Raw genomic sequence first — 15,913 nt, forward strand, 5'->3', positions numbered from 1 at the left:
CATCACAAGTCTCAAACTCCAGGTGATGTTTTACAACGTATGTGCCATTGAAGATCCTTATTGGCTAAACACACCCGATCCAGGTAATCAATCGCAGATAAGACAGTATTTCTGGAAAACCAGCAGGATGCTGGCCCTCAAAGTCTGGAGTTTGACACCCCTGCTTTACATCCAGAGTAGTAAAGAAAGTCGGACAAAGACTGTATTTTTTAAGGAAGTTTGGTATAAACACCAAAATACAATGAGAGCCTTTTGACAGGCCATATCACAGTGTGGTACTGAAATAATGTCATTCTTTAGTAACTATTGTAGACATTTTGATGACGTGTCTTTATTTTCCGTCAATGTATTCTTTGTCTGCCTGTCGTTTAGTTGGTGTCAGTATTTGACATGGAGACAGCAGGTAATGCAGGAAACAGCTGCACTTTATGAGACCAGAAATACACAATCCGTCATTTAGAAAAAAAAATCAGCACAATGTTTTTTATGAATTTCTTCAGACTAACAATGTTAAATATATTGGTGCTGCTGTGTTAATGTTTCAGATCAATTAACATTTAAAATTATTCATTGAATTATTTTTTCTTAGCATCAAATGGTTCAGTTGGTCAAAATGATTCTAGTTTTAATAAGGACTGACAGATTTTTTATATCAGGCACTTTAAGCTTTTTTTCTGTTTTAGAATAACAGTGTTTCTGTGGCAAAATGAAGTTAATATTTGATATATGTGTAGTTATATATCGCCTTTTTCTTCTGTTAATGTTAAAAGATACACAATTTTTATACATACTAACCTAATATAGTGTCACCGCAGTGAGTGTGTGTGTGTGTGTGTGTGTGTGTGGGGGGGGGGGGGGGGGGGGGGGGGGGGCGAAACATTAGCTTTTTCCTAGGCGGGGCCTTGCAAAAATAATTGAGAAGCACTGTACTAACCCAAGTTATCAAGCAAACAGGAAGTTAATCCGTCATGTTTAATATTGAGACAGTCCACACAAAAATGTACAGCAACTACAAACAGGCAGCAGGACTCTGCAGCACCTTCATCTACAAACACTGTTTGATAAGCAGAAGGTTCTGGAAGACTCGGTGGATGTCTGCCTCAAATTGTCCAATCTGTGGTGGGTACCAGGAGTTGATCAGAGCAGGACACTGAAGAAGTCATGGCTGTTCTTCATCTTCACTTTTCTCACAGTAGAGGGACACACACAGAATCAGTCGGGGGCTGGCTCGGTTCTGACCCAGGCTGGATCTGTTGTTTTTGCTCAGATTGGTTAGATGTCAAACAATCTCTGAAAAAAGACAGAGCCTGCTTGAAACCCGGACTTTCGGGATTTGTTTGTGGATTCAGGATGGAAGCATGATGGTGCTGTGCTGTTCCGCACGTAGCGGGTCATGTGACCGTCAAATGGTGTGCACGGGTCCCGGGTTCAGGTAAGCCTTTAAGGTGGCAATAAGCTGGCCTTCCTCTTCCAGCGTCACGTCCAGATACTCCTCTTCATGACGGGGGATGTCCTCCAGAACCTCGTTGACCAGCTCACTCTCCTCTGAAAGAACAAAAACAAAAATTTGACCATCACTGACAGACACGCTGCTCAGGTTCTGACAGAACTCCTCTGATGTTCCCCGTGTCCAGTTTGGGTTTCAGCTAAAAATCCATTGTGGAAGAAGTGGACAGACAAATGAGTCTGGCTCTACCTGGAGTGGTGGAGGAGGTGCTGGGCTCCTCTGACGATGGCGAGGAAAGAGAGGAAAGAGGCTGACTCAGCAGTTCTGGGGAGAGGACACCTTGGTTGTCCAGCAGCAGCTGAGTTGCGGCCTGGACGTCCCCCGCCGTCAACCTGAGAGCGGCTTCAGACGAGTCCCTCTGGAAGCCGAGGTAGAGCAGCTGACAAACACACAAACACACACTGAAACACAGTGACAGGCACAAACTCAAACACAATGACAGACACAAAAACACTGAAACACACGGAAGAGCAGGGCACACCTGATCAATATTCTCCAGACCGACTCCCTCCTCTAGGTTGTTGTTGGAGCTTTCAGGCTGACTGGAGTCCAGCAGGATCTGTAGACACACCAATGAGTTGGGAGGCGCACGAGACAAAGAGTGCCCGTGCATGTGCACGGAGGGCTGCACGTGAGACTGACATTGTAGGCTCTGTCCACGTTCCCGTCAGCGAGGTGCAATGCTCTGGCCGCATCTCTCCTGGAGTATCCCAGCTCTGTCAGGGTGGAGATGGCGTCCATCCTCCTCTTCCTCTTCTTCCTCTCTCGTTGTTTTACTTCCTGCCGCTCCTGCAGGAAACCACACACTCAGACCAGGCGTTCTAATGATCTCAGAGCACAGGCGTGTGGGTGCACGTGTGCGGGACCTGTTGGCGGTTGCTGATGTACAAGGCAGCCTCCTGCAGCTCTCCGTGACACGCCCTCAGTCCAAGACGAGCTTCTCTCTCGGTGAACCCGAGCGCCATCAGCTGAGCCATCTTCTCTGAGTCCGGACACAGGCGGGCGTACAGGGACTCCACCTGACAGACAAGCAAACATTTGAGTGCTGCGTTGCATCAGAGCCGGTCAGGAGAGCTGCGGCGACCCACCTTGGACAGCTGCAGGCGCGCCTGGGCGTCGTTCCCCTCGATGTAGGACAGCAGGCTCTGCAGGAGGTACAGGCGCAGGAACAGAACGTCCTCTCGGCCAGAGTTTCCCTGAAACCAGTTGATGTGTGATTTATTGTTTGACAGCTGCATGCAGTTCTGCTGGAGCTGTTCGTCAGTGGCGGTCATCTGACGTTCATCTACTCGTGAAAACGATTAAGGAACCACTCCGATGAACAAGTTCTTGGGGCATTTTTCTAATGATGGAGAACAATGTCATATATATATATATATATATATATATATATATATATATATATATATATATATATATATATATATATATATATATATATATATGACATATATAAAGAAACCTACGATCAAAATTGTATTTGCTTTTTTTTTTATTTAAATTATAGTTAATAGGAGTGGACGAAGAAATGCCATTTGAAAAAAAAAACAGCCCAAAGTATTATAAATACGCTGGGCTGAACACAAGCTCCCAGCTCTGCTCCATTCTGATCCGTCTACTTGCAGACAAATAGATCCATGTATGCTGGGTTGCTGAAAAGGGGTAAAGGTGGTTGATTCCAGGGGCCCCAGACTGAGGGAGGGCCCACAGAGGCCCCTTAATGATGATGAAATAAGACAAGAAAAATTAATTCAAAACTGTATGGCTCGCCATTTTTGTTTCACCTTTAATGTTAAGTTGGGGATGTGACAGACTGTAAGCTAATGGGAGAGCACATAAACAGAGAGCTCTCAACAACAGGGATGGGAAGGGGGAGGGTTGCTCCGTGCACACAGTCCCGCCCACAGCTCAGAGATGAATTTCTAATGAACTCCAGCAGAAACTGCCCAAAAAAAAAAAAAAAAGTTTTTTTTTATTTGGCTAAAAATGGCATAATCATAATAAAAAGACCACTGGGAACACTTTTAAGAGATCAAAAAATGATTTAATTGGGACTTCAAAGTGTAAAAAGCTGAATCTGAGCATGAAATAATATATATATCAAACAAAGTAGTTCATCTTAGCATGAAGACCTCACAGCTGCAAGAATAGCAGAATCTGTGAGATGGTTTATGTTTGGCAGCAGGTCATGAAGAGAATGAACCTTCTTCATCTTTGAACCATCTCAGTGAAAGGTTACCTGCTCGCTGCTTCCATTCAGGCATATAATGAGAGAGAAACTTCTCACTGAAGCCTTTTCTCACCATCTGCCTGTGCGTGCACGTGAGTGCCCACGTGTCTCACCTGGATCCTGAGCAGCCTCTGCTGCTGCTCTCCGTAGCAGCGCAGGAAGCCGTCCTCGGCGCGCTGCAGCCGGCCGCGCCCATCCTCCAGGCAGCCTAGCGCCTCCAGAGCTCTGTAGCACCACACGATGTCCAGCTGCAGGACAGAGAAGTTGTCCACCGAGGCGAGCAGCGCAGAGCCGCACTTACTGCACAAACACACACAGACTCAATACAGGAGATGCTGCCGGAGGGGGAGGGGGGCGGAGGTGCAGCCGTGTACCTGAACTGCTCGTCAGCCTGCAGCAGGTGACACAGAGCGCTGTCGTACTGCTGCTTCTTCATGAGAGCACGGCCTCTCTCGTGGAGACCCATGGCCAGGATCAGAGCCTGAACACACACATCCACACACACACATAAATCACGTGCAACTGAGAGTGTGACCTTTGACAAGTCATGACAACTGATCTGAGCAATCCTGTCCAGCAAATTTCTAATCAGCCAATCACATGGTAGCAACTCAGTGCGTTTAGGCTTGTAGACATGGTCAAGACGATTTCAAACCGAGCATCAGAATGGAGAAGAAAGGTGATTGAAGTGACTTTGAAGCTGGCATGGTTGTTGGTGCCAGATGGGCCGGTCTGAGGATTTCTGAAACAGCTGATCTACTGGGATTTTCACCCACAACCATCTCTAGGGTTTATAGAGAGTGGTCAGAAAAAGAGAAAATATCTAGTGAGTGGCAGCTCTGTGGGTGGAAATGCCAGGTTGATGTCAGAGGAAAATGACCAGACTGGTTCCAGCTGATAGAAAGACAACAGGAACTCAAAGGAACTCTGGTTCCAACTGTGGTCAGCAGAAGAGCATCTCTGAATCCACAACATGTCCAACCTGGAGATAGATGGACTACAGCAGCAGGAGACCACACAGGGTGTCACTCCTGTCAGGTAAGAACAAGAAACTGAGGCTACAATTCACACAGACTCACCAAAACTGGACAATAGAGGATTGGAAAAACATCTTGTCTGATAAATCTCCATTTCTGCTGCAATATTTGGATAATTTGGCATGAACAGCATAAAGCATGGATCAACGGTTCAGGCTGGAGGTGTGTCATGATGTGGGGATATTTTTTTGGAACACTTTGGGCTCCTGTACCAACTGAGCATAGTTCCAACGCCACAGTCTACCTGAGTATTGTTACTGAGCATGTCCATCCCTTTCTGAACAGTGTATCCATCTTCTGATGGCTACTTCCAGCAGGATAAGGTGCCATGTCTTAAAGCTGGAATCATCTCAGACTGGTTTGTAGAACATGACAATGAGTTCACTGGACTCAATTGGCCTCCACACTCACCAGATCTTAGGAATGGGAGATTGGGATCATGGATGTTTAGCCGACTAATCTGCAGCAACTGTGTGATGCTTTCATGTCAATATGGACCAAACTCTCTGAGGAATGTCTTCAGTATCTTGTTTAATCTCTGCCACCAAGGATTAAGGCAGTTCTGAAGGCAAGAGGGGTCCAACCCGGTACTAGCAAGGTGGAGCTGATACATTGAGTGTATAGATAGATAATATATATAGTAAACTTCAAGTATCCTGCCTTAGTATAGACCAAGCATAATTGTAGTAGACTTAGACGACGTTTTGCAAAGGTTTTTGAGATTATCCAGAATTCAAACAAGGATGATGATCATAAAACACAATTGAGCTGCAAGATGAAAGACTGATGAACCAGGAGTGGAAAGAAAATCTAAAGAACAAAACTTTAGGAAGAGGAGTGTCTGCAGGATCCAAACCTTCTTCTCGTGGTGTGGGATCTTTAGTGGGTTTCCCTTCTGGTCTGCAATCTCCAGGTACGGCACGGACTCTGGATCCTCGCTGCCATCTGGTTCAGACAGATCAGCCATAGAAGCCAAATATTTTTCGTCCCAATCTCAAATGTAAATGTCCAATTCCCAAAGGGAAGAGCACTGAGGCCTACCTCTCTCAGACAGGATCTGGAAGCCTTTCTGGGTCCTCTGAAGGCTTTCGTTTTGCTCCTTCTTCTCCTGCTCTTCCTTGTTCATCTGCTCAGAGTCGCTCACCTTCAGCACCATCACCTTACTGTGATTCTTCACACCCTGCTCATCCAGACGCTGATCTGAAAATGCAAGGTTCTTCTACATCAAAGCTAACTGGTATAATAACTTTTGCATCTGAGGGTCTCCAGGTTCCTCAATGTCTCTGGTTCCTGAAGGTCCCTGTTGGTTCCTACGGGTTTATAGTCTTACCTGCGCACAGAGTTCTGCCATTGAGGATCAGTTTGATGTGTTGAAGGTCAAACTCCTCCCTGATCCTGCACACAGACACAGACGTTAACCCCCCCCCTCTTCAAACGGGGGTTGACCTAACCTGTGATTTCTCCACCTCGGGTGTTTACCTCTGCACCAACTGCTGCAGCGGCACGTCCAGCCTCGTCTGCAGGAAGCTCCTCCCCTTCAGATTCTGGAAACAAACGGACATCACTGCTTCAGAGGACATCTGCAGACCCTCTCTGAAGCATAAAGGAGAAGTCATGAAGACCCACCTTCCTGCTGTCTCTGGGCAGCAGCAGTTCAAGCGTGGCTACGCTGGTCTCTCTAAACATCTTGTTTCTCTTTCCCCTCTTCACCGCCTGTACTCTGATGGACTCTAGAGCGCCCCCTAACTCTGTGACTGACAGATGCAGCACAGGAGCGTAACGCTGTGCTAGCTCCTGCAGACAAAGGAACAGGATGTTAGAACAAAAGAAAACAAACAGGTATTTTTTTTTTATTTCACAATAAAAGCTGCAGAGTTTCTGCTCTCGTGTGAGGCTGACCTGCATGTGCATCTGTCCCGGCTGGTCATCGTCATCGGTGTACGGAGGACTCCACAGCTGGACCTTCTCCTGCTTCAGCAAGTTCTTCAGCTTGGCCTCTATGTTCTGCTCTGCCATGGTCTGTGAAAACACCAGCAGGAAGTGGGACTGCGCACACAACTGTGAGGTTTCTGACCCGCTTCTTTCCTGATTTCACGTTAAGCAGAATCTGCGAAAGTTATAAGAGTTGATTTCTATCCTTAAAAATGCCATCCTTGGTGCTCACAGATCGGAGGGCACTAGTTTGAAAAAGATCTGCATGGTGGTGTAGTGGTTAGCACCGTCACCTCACAGCATGTGTGGGTTTTCCCCTCCCTCAGTCCAAAAACATGCTTCATAGGTTAATTTGATGATTCTAAATTGGTGTGCATGTGTCTGTGCATTCCTGCGACTGACTGTTCCGGGTGGACCCCACCTTTGCCCATCAGTAGAACCCTGTGACCCCGAAAGGGATCCAACAGGTTTGGAAAATGGATAGATGAATAATTTTAACAACAAGACAGCACCACAAAAAGACATTCGTGGATCTGTAAACAGAGCAGCCATTAAAACCAGTATATGTGTGTAGGAAAGGACAAGGTCATCTTCAGCATAAAATCACATTTTGGGAAATATGTCTGGGAAATTTCTAGGGCACTTGATTTGGGAATTGTAGATTTGGACAGCCCTACAAAATGGCGAACGCACTATAGTGCATTATATAGGGGTCAGAATTCTGACAGAGCCTCTGTTATTCGTTTTTAATGTGTGACGTGAGCCCAGATACTTTTATTGAGGCATCTGATTGCTCAGTTTATAACTTGAATAACTTGCCTACAGAAGAAAAAAGGGAGAAATATCAGGATTATCAATAACAGACGACAGCAAGAATAGTTATTCTGACAAATAAAATGACTAACAGCTGTTTATTTCTCTATAAAAATCTATGGGATTTTGGAACAAGCGGGTACTTCCTGTTTGGGACACGAGGGGGGGGGGGGGGTCACTCAGTCCAGGCAGAACTCACATCAAAGCTTATAGATTTGCCCAATCATGTTTTAATTTGTGTCGTTTCATCATTTGAAATGTTTATTTATGTAGGTGTTCGGGTGTTTTGACCGGAAGACATTGTTGCATTCTGGGAAATGTAGGAATGCGTCTGTTCATCATGAAAACGAGCAGATTTAAAACTGTTGTCTTAATCAGATGTCGATAGAAATGCTAAGTTACGTAAATAAGCCTCTGAGTCTGTCGTTAGGTTTCGCTCAACACAACCCGGATAACTTGGTGCGGCTGTGTGACCTACAACAGATCTGCGCTAACAAAAGTTAACAAATTTGTGATCATTTAACTGGACTAAAGGGTCCGTTTTGAGCCGAAAGTTTGGTTCGGGATCGGACAGGAACATGTCAGTGAGAACTCACCTCGACTGTTTACGGAACGGAACCGTCACGATGACAAAACAGTCAAAAGCCTGCAGATGTGGAGCGACGTGACGATGTTGTTTTGAAGCCAAGGATCGGTTCAGAGAAACTGCGACCCAAGAAGAGCCCCCACACCCTCAGAGATCCGCGACACGCACCACGGCCCGAAAAACCAGCCAGTTCCGGCCCGCGAGGAACCAGCAACCCATCAGCTCGTCAACAATAGATGATCTTGGCAAAACTACGGTGTCTGACGAGGGTCCAACTTTCTCCGTCTTTTTCAAAAAGCAACATTTAAAAAAAGTAGTATACAAATGTGGCTGGAAATATTATACTAACTTTATTTAAGCATTTGAAACTCAAAAGTATTCTTTTTGAACATAAGATGTGTGATCAACAGACCAAAAACTCAAAAAAAGTTTTGCTAATTTTATTTATGTAAAGATTAACCAGAACCACAGGATAATGCTCTCAACATTTGACTATTGATTTTTCTTTATAATGGACACTGCAAAACTAAACACAAAAGGGGATCCTCAATGGCTCTTCTTGAGAACTAATTGGTGGATATGTTGACGCTCCCTGAGGACCCTCCTCATTAAGATCAGGGAACCGGAAATAAGAAGAACTGATTTGGTTCTTGGTTTGTTTCCCGAGCTTCTCAAACGTTGTCTGAGCTCTTCCTGTTCTGGTGCTTTTGGATTTGATTGGTTCATGAGGTTGTGCAAGGCTCTCATGGGGAGTACAGGCCAAGCCTCCTCGCAGCCTCAGAGAGCCTTGGAGGCCTCCGTTTGGGGAATGGGAAAGGGTTCTGAGAGGACGAACAGACTCCTCCTTCACTGAGCTGGCGGCCAAACCTGGGAGTTGGAACCAGAGCTGAACACCAGCCAGAAGACTGGTTCTGCTCCTGCTCCTCAGTGGTAGGGTGGGGGCAGAAACTATCCAAAGTAGGGGTCTCTTCAGAGTTGGTAACTTTGGTCTTCAGGGTGGAGGAGGAGGAGACAGGAACCTCCTCACTGGGATCCAGAGAACGCTGGACCTGACTTGAACCAGGTCTGCCATAAAACTGAAGGTCTGAACGCAGCTCAGATCTGTCAGTACAAACACGCTCTTCTTGTGCAGAGAACACACTGGGTGAGGTTTCTTTGGAGCTGCAAGGAGATCCTGATGGTTCTCTGGTTCTAGATTTAGAGGAAGGCCTAGGCCTGCACAGAAGAAAAAAAAAACAGATCCGGTTTCATGTGAAGATCTTTGTTCTCCAGAAGTGCAGTGGAAGCGAACCAAAATGAGGGAGGTTGACGAGCAGTGCACCTGAACAACAGCGGTGACTGGGCAGAGACAGCAGGTCGGGATCTCCGATGGAGGTCCAGGTGGACGTGCCAGGGGTCATACATCTTTGGGTCGCAGTCAAAATTGGCGGTTGAAGATATGGAGCTGATTGGTTCCAATGGCAGAGTTAAACCCTGAGCAACAGGGACAATGCTGAAGGCCTCAAACCGCTCCTCGGACACTGGAAGCAGATCAGACAGTACTTTAAAGTTCCACTCCAATCATCTTTTGATCTATTGTAAAAGTGTTCCCAGCCGTCTTTTAATTATAATTATGTCATTTTTAGCCCAAATCAAAATTCCTATGTCATTTTCTAGGACATAGTTTCTGCAGAGCAGCAGGAGTTAGTTAGAAATTCACTTCTGAGTCCTGGCAGGGACTGTTGGCAGGGAGTAAAACTGCACCCATTTCCCATCATGCCTTTATTAATACTCTCTCCCACTAGCTTACAGCCCCAAGCTAACATTAGCGCTGCAACAAAAATGGCAGAATTTTGGAGCTTTCCAGCGTACAGTTTAGAGCCAGATTCCAGGTCAGGCGAGGAAAACGAAGACAAATTACAGATCTATTAGGGCGAATCTGAATTTTTCCCCTACGGATTCTCCCTATCCCTTCAACTGTAGGGGCATTTGGAGGGATGGGTTGTCCACCCAATATGCACATCCATCTTTGCATAAGTTCGGATGTTGTTTGTTTTTGTGGATGAAATGCAGACACGCTGCTGAGGCTGACTCTAGTGCTATGTCCGAATACCCACCCTAACCCCTATATAGTGCACTTTATAGTGCGTTCGCCATTTTGTAGTGCTGTCCAAATCTACAAGTCCCAAATCGAGCGCCCTAGAAATTTCCCAGAAGTCTCTGCAAAAAAAAAAAAACTAGATCAGTGAATACAGACCACAATGCATTGCGCTGGAACCATTTTTGCCAGAAAAAAATGTATTTAAATGTATTTTCTTAAAAAATCATCAATGTTTTTTTTATCTTCGGAAGACAGTGGACTCATAAGTAATCGTCGCAAAACGCTCATTAACTAGATTTTAACTTTGTGAAATCGATGACGTCATATCCGCTGTTAAAAAAAAAAGTAGTGAGCATGGTGTCTGAATAACTTATACAATTCGGGGCACTAGATAGTGCCGCAGTTATCGTTTTTTGGTAGTTAGGGGTTAGCGTGGGAATTCGGAGACAACCTAACTTGTCATGAAATGGGCGGCACCCACAAGGAGTAAAAAGCGGAGCCTCAGATATATAGTCCTCTTACTTTTGGTTAGGAAAATTAGTTGCAAAAATAATTCACATTTCATTTAAAAGATCGCTCTTTGGTGTGCTAAAGGTAAAATATGATCATACATATGGAAATATGGAAGATACAATAAAAGGCATAAAGCTATTCAGAAAAAAGGATCAAAATAGCACATTTTGTGGTAAAAAACTGTTATTTAGTGAGATTTTTTCTTTCATTTCATCATGAGGAGGGGGAGAGGGGATGTACAGGGTTTTTTACATATCCAAAGATTGATATATGGAATAGGCTCAAGAAAAGCATGATATAGATCCTTTAAGGGTAGGGGCTTTTATTTAACTAAATAAATAAACATGTAAATTTATATCTGTTTATGACATGCAGCCTTTGTTAAAAAAATTAAACACCTTTGTTAACATCTTTTCTGAGTCTTTCTGCTTGCCACACAACCCCCCCCCCCACCCCCCCACCCCTTAAATACATTTCGGTGGGGGTTGGGGGTAATCCTTTCTGCAGAAAATTAACACTTCTCTGTCAATAAAGCTTCTTTCCTCTGATTTTCATTTCCCACCGCGTGCCGCTTCATCTTCGTGCGCAAACAAAGCAAACTATCTTAACAGAGGCAGTAGCTCACCTGTCCCGGGCAGCAGCACCTCCTGGCGCTTCTCCCTGCAGCTCCTGTACTGCTGTCTGAGGTCAAACACGTCCATCCTCCACACCGCTTCCTCCTCTTCCTCCTCCGTGCTGATCTCTGCGCGAGCACACAGACACGCGGAGGCGCGGTCACAGAGCTAACCTGTGCAGGTGCAGTTAAGGATTCTGATTTCCAGCGGCTGCGCAGACGCGACTGCGTTCTCCGTTAAGGTCAATTGTAGGATTCAGACTGTTGGAGCTTTCATTGCTCATTTTTATTTAATATTTAATTTTATCCTTCAAACCCCAGAATTTTGGTCTTAGTTATAAATTTTAAAGGAAAAAAAAACATAGAAATGTTTATAAAAGTTTAATTTAAATTAATCTTTATATGAGACCCCGGATGAAAAATTTATCTTGTCATTACTGATTCTAATAGTTCATTTTCTGTTTCTTGTGTGAATTTGAACAGTGCAGTCTCCAGGACTTATAGGCCTATATTCACGTATACTTCGGTTAGGACTGAGCTTATGAGTTTTTACTGTTTCTTTTTTTGTCTTTTTTTAGTATAAAGATTAAGACATAGTAAGCAGCAAAATTAACCATGCTGTTCTTTATACATTTACATTTCATAAACAGAAATAACAAACCTAAAAGCATTATAACATTTGCAAGAGACAAAATGGGACACAGACTTAGTATTCTTGTAACATTGTGGTCAAAATATGAATTACATTTTTATAAGAGAAATGTTTAAAAATCCACCTTCATTCCTGTGATGTTGCAATGGTAGCTAGTCCTCACATTTGTCTTTTATATTAAAAACAAACAATGAAATAATCTATCGTCGTGTATAGCACTCCAAAAAAGGGACGTTGTTCTGGGCGCTGATTAAACAACACGTAGAATGTTATATTGTGAGAATTAAATTTTTCTCATGTCCTTATTCTTCTACAATTAAGTGCATTTTACTCACGTTGGCCACCAGGGAGCAGAACATTTATGCGGGTAAAGCTACGTTCACACCAAGCATATTCTTGAACCAAAATCAGTCGTACAAACTTTCATGGCTAGGCGTAAACGTGAGAGTTTTGAACGCAAAAGCCCAAAACCTGCATTTGTGGCTGTTTGAACGCGTGTTGTGGAGAGCTGTGTGAACGTAGCTTAAAAGGTATATGTAAAAGTATGACGTAAAAGTTTTAACACAAAAGAATAAATTAGCGGGACAGTTAAAGTTAGAAGTGTTACAACTGTCACAGACAAAAGTATGAAAAACGAAATCAAATGTTATAGTTGCTCATTTGTAATTTCACATACATTTGTTGTGATTACTGAGTTCTTTCTGTTTTCTAAAATAGTGAACACAAATGACCCGAGCACAACATCTGACTCTTTCTCTACGGAATGAAAAGGTCACGTGACCTTTAAAAACATCCAGGTACTGTTACGTTTGTTTTTTCAATAAACTGCCATGCTTTCTTAGCCCTTTGGAATAATGCAATGCTTCGTAAACAGAAGAACATCAGATCTGAAAACACAACAGATCAAATCTAAATGAAAGAATATGCTCTTTTTGAAGTTTTAAGCACAAAACTGCTCCTTAACAGTCAGATTTTTACTAAAAAGAATGAACAGTGGTGTTTTTACCGTGCAGCAGCTTCTCTCCGCCACTCAAGAGCTTGCAGCAGGAGCAGGACATCCTGTTGGCAGCTGCAGCACACCAGATGCAGGCATCTCCGGCCCTATTAGCTCAGCGTAGTAAAACTCTGCTTCTGCAGATGTGCACATGCAGCCAGCAGGCTGAAATTCCTCAGTCGAGTTGGAGTTAAATGTCCCTGTTCCCGGGTCAGGCAGGAATCTGGACTGATTGAAACTTCTGCTTTTTTCTGACAACAGTGTAAATAGTTTCAAACGCCCCTTTTTCCTGTTCACACAAACTCACCGTTTGTTTAACAAAAGAGGAACACAATCTGACACACAACCCTTCTGTGTACAGCAGAGTCTGTGTCGTTCATGGGGAGAACCAGAAGATCCAGCGAAAGACTAAAGGACAATTTCACTTCCTCCTTGAAGCTGGTTTGAAAAGCAAACATGATGGACTTGAGGCAGTCAAACGGGTAACCAGTAGGGGGGTGGGGGGTGTCATTGCATAAGTGTCAAGCCCAAATATTTCTTGATTTAAAACCCTTGTAGTCATTACAAACATGTGGACGCTGACTTAAGAAAATGAAAAAAAAAACATGTTAATGGCATCACTTTATACAGAAGGTACTGTGAGTTTGAGGAGTGAGATCATAAAGTCACATTGTCTCATTTGCCAAGAACATCTGAATCTGCAGTTCTTTTCATTAAAAGCAATTTTTTTATGGTCGGGGCTCTCCCAGCTCCATGGCTGAAGGGTAAGGGTTCCAAAGTGGTTGCTTGCTTCAGGACAACTGTAACAGGAGGCATCTGAGGGTGTGGTTGTACTGTACATGGATCTATTTGTCTGCAAATGGATGAATCAGAATGAAACAGAGTAGGGAGACTTTGGTCCACACATTTCACTTGCTGTCACACATTTGAGCTTTTTCAAATTGCACATTTTTATTTATTTCGATTTGAATAAAGAAATACTCAAAAAAGCAGTTGCCTAAAAGATTGGACAGATCATCTCCAGACAGAGGACCAAATCAAAGCTGATGTTTTGAGAGTGGTCATTGCATCAACTGCTGCTAAAGGTCTGGAGGATCTTGCAGTGTCGCTTCCTCAAGACATGAACAACAGCAGGGAGGACCTTGCTTCAGTGTGTGACTCATCTGTGGCTTAATTTGAATTTTATTTTGAATGAAGACATTGTCATTGCCTGGTTCTTTTTCTTTTTTCTTTCAAGTTTCGACAATCTTTTATTTTAAGAGATCTTTTACTTTGAAAAATAACCGGATTCTGGGCGGAGGCCCCAGGAAAGTCCTAGGACACGCTGGACAGACTACGTCTCTCGGCTGGCCCGGGAATGTCTACCAGCTCCTCCGGGGGGGGCAGCTTTTTTAGACAGGTGCCCCCGTGACCCGCTCACGGGTGAGTGGAAGAAGATGGATGGATGGATGGATTCTCTCAGCTACACCTTTGATCATTTGAGCTGTAAAGTTTGGTCAGGGGAGGAAAAATGACTACATTTGAACAGACTTTCATTCTGAAAAAAGTTGGTTTTGAAAATCAACAGGAATCTGTTGGTTACATTTCAGTCACCTGAGCGCTCAATTTCAACTTTATTTAAATAGCGCTTTTCATGCTACAAAGCATCTCAAAGTGCTTCCCAGAGAAAAATAAAAATGAGAAAAGTTGTACGTGGAACGTTTCCTTGCAAATGGATAAGGGATCAGTGCAGGGACAGAAGAACAGATGGAAGAACGGGCTACGACTTCAAGACAAAAAAAATCACCACCAGGAGTCCTGCTTAAAATATGGATTTATTGCAACAGGTGATTTCCCACACATGGAGTGTGTTTACATATTACTCACAACATTCATTGGCAGAATATGTTACTAGAGATTGATGTTCCACTGGTGTTATCTGTTATCATTATTATTAAAAGATTTGTTTTTTTGTGATGATCAGAGGTTTTGTCCTTTTTAAAATCGGACAAAAATTAAGCATCCCCTGCAACCCCCCACCCCATTCCGCCGGGCTGCGGTAAATCCTCAGGGGTTGACCGGTCCGCAGCCACATAAAGGTTGGGGAACACTGTGTTAGTCCAAGTAGGTGTGGGCGTAGCCACTCACTGGTTCCTGTCCCCATCTGCTGACCAGCTGTTTCCTATCTATGGGCTTTGACTCCATCTCTGCTTCTTTTTCTTCAGCCTCTGTTACCTTACAGTTTCCATCAATCTTCCTGTTTTTAGAGGGAGAATATCTTCCTCTCGCCTTCTTCTACCGCGCTTGACCTTTCACTCTCCTCTTTCTGTCCATCTGAGAACAAAGCAAACTTTTGATTTTACATTCATCTGTTATGTTAACAGCCATACTTATCGACACCAAGGCTGTTAAACAAAACTAAAAATGTAAAATAGATGTGAAAAAACATTTTTTACTGAAAAAAGAAATAATGTAAGTTTTGAAAAATGAAAACTTGAAAAATATTTTAAAAATAAGAACTGCAGATTTCTTTTATAAGTATTTCCTGAATCTTCTACACTGTATTGTAAATGCGGTAGTATTATCGATGTATATATATTAGTTATTATACGTGCTTTGTGAGTGAGTGTATGACGCATTTTTCCCAACACTGCTATGCTTTTAGCTAGTTTAGCTCTGACCTGCTTTATTTGTGGTTTCCAGTTGATTTTGTCGTTCATAATTACTCCAAGGAACTCAATTTCAGTCAATCTTTCCAAAACATGGTTATCAATAACAACTTCTATTTCTAAATTTGTATGTGGGGATTTCCAAAAATCATGAATTTAGTTTTGTTAACATTGAGTGAGTTTACTTTTGTCGAACCATTGTTTTAGTCTCCCCGATTCTGTATTTACCATTTTTACTACGTTCCTGAGATTCCCCCCTATATATACTGCACTTGTTCTGTGGACATATAAAAAGTATTCAAGTGTAT

At 43.5% G+C, this 15,913-nt stretch overlaps 2 protein-coding genes across 4 annotated transcripts; both read right to left on the bottom strand.

The window, feature by feature from the left end:
- Window positions 1-953: 953 nt before the first annotated feature.
- On the bottom strand, window positions 954-8,367 carry nub1 (negative regulator of ubiquitin-like proteins 1). Of its 3 annotated transcripts, none has more exons than XR_910745.4 (15): window positions 8,116-8,365; window positions 6,674-6,793; window positions 6,401-6,568; window positions 6,254-6,318; window positions 6,105-6,169; window positions 5,816-5,974; window positions 5,631-5,719; window positions 4,112-4,218; window positions 3,851-4,037; window positions 2,596-2,703; window positions 2,374-2,526; window positions 2,150-2,296; window positions 1,989-2,066; window positions 1,697-1,908; window positions 954-1,545 (listed from the first exon to the last, which is right to left on the bottom strand). XR_910745.4 is itself a non-coding variant. In XM_004080832.5 (15 exons), exons 2-15 carry the CDS (start codon window positions 6,788-6,790, stop codon window positions 1,403-1,405), a joined length of 1,776 nt encoding a protein of 591 aa, XP_004080880.1. In that variant the 5' UTR covers window positions 6,791-6,793; window positions 8,116-8,367; the 3' UTR covers window positions 954-1,402. The 3 variants fall into 3 exon arrangements, 2 of the variants coding, with proteins under 2 accessions (XP_004080880.1, XP_078794404.1); XM_004080832.5 differs by having other exon boundaries at window positions 1,697-1,886; window positions 8,116-8,367; XM_078938278.1 differs by having other exon boundaries at window positions 1,697-1,865.
- Window positions 8,368-8,530: 163 nt separating this feature from the next.
- LOC101171205 (uncharacterized) lies at window positions 8,531-13,146 on the bottom strand. The gene is made up of 4 exons (XM_011488648.4): window positions 12,970-13,146; window positions 11,324-11,440; window positions 9,427-9,625; window positions 8,531-9,320 (listed from the first exon to the last, which is right to left on the bottom strand). The coding sequence occupies exons 1-4, from the start codon at window positions 13,019-13,021 to the stop codon at window positions 8,849-8,851; spliced, it is 840 nt and encodes a 279-aa protein (XP_011486950.1). The 5' UTR covers window positions 13,022-13,146; the 3' UTR covers window positions 8,531-8,848.
- Window positions 13,147-15,913: the final 2,767 nt, after the last annotated feature.

The sequence above is a fragment of the Oryzias latipes genome, chromosome 20 (assembly GCF_053564925.1).
Source record: "Oryzias latipes strain Hd-rR chromosome 20, Olatipes_Hd-rR_3.1".
In the NCBI taxonomy this organism is placed as follows: Eukaryota; Metazoa; Chordata; class Actinopteri; order Beloniformes; family Adrianichthyidae; genus Oryzias; species Oryzias latipes.

Coding starts and splice junctions, on each gene's coding strand:
- nub1 (XM_004080832.5), bottom strand. CDS start 6,790: ATGGCAGAGCAGAACATAGAGGCCAAGCTGAAGAACTTGCTGAAGCAG. Junction 6,170..6,253: donor CTGCAGCAGTTGGTGCAGAG/GTAAACACCCGA, acceptor GTCTGTGTGCAG/GATCAGGGAGGAGTTTGACC. Junction 2,704..3,850: donor AGAGGCTGCTCAGGATCCAG/GTGAGACACGTG, acceptor AACTGGTTTCAG/GGAAACTCTGGCCGAGAGGA.
- LOC101171205 (XM_011488648.4), bottom strand. CDS start 13,021: ATGTCCTGCTCCTGCTGCAAGCTCTTGAGTGGCGGAGAGAAGCTGCTG. Junction 11,441..12,969: donor CGGAGAGAAGCTGCTGCACG/GTAAAAACACCA, acceptor GTGCTCGCGCAG/AGATCAGCACGGAGGAGGAA. Junction 9,321..9,426: donor CAGTCACCGCTGTTGTTCAG/GTGCACTGCTCG, acceptor TCTTCTGTGCAG/GCCTAGGCCTTCCTCTAAAT.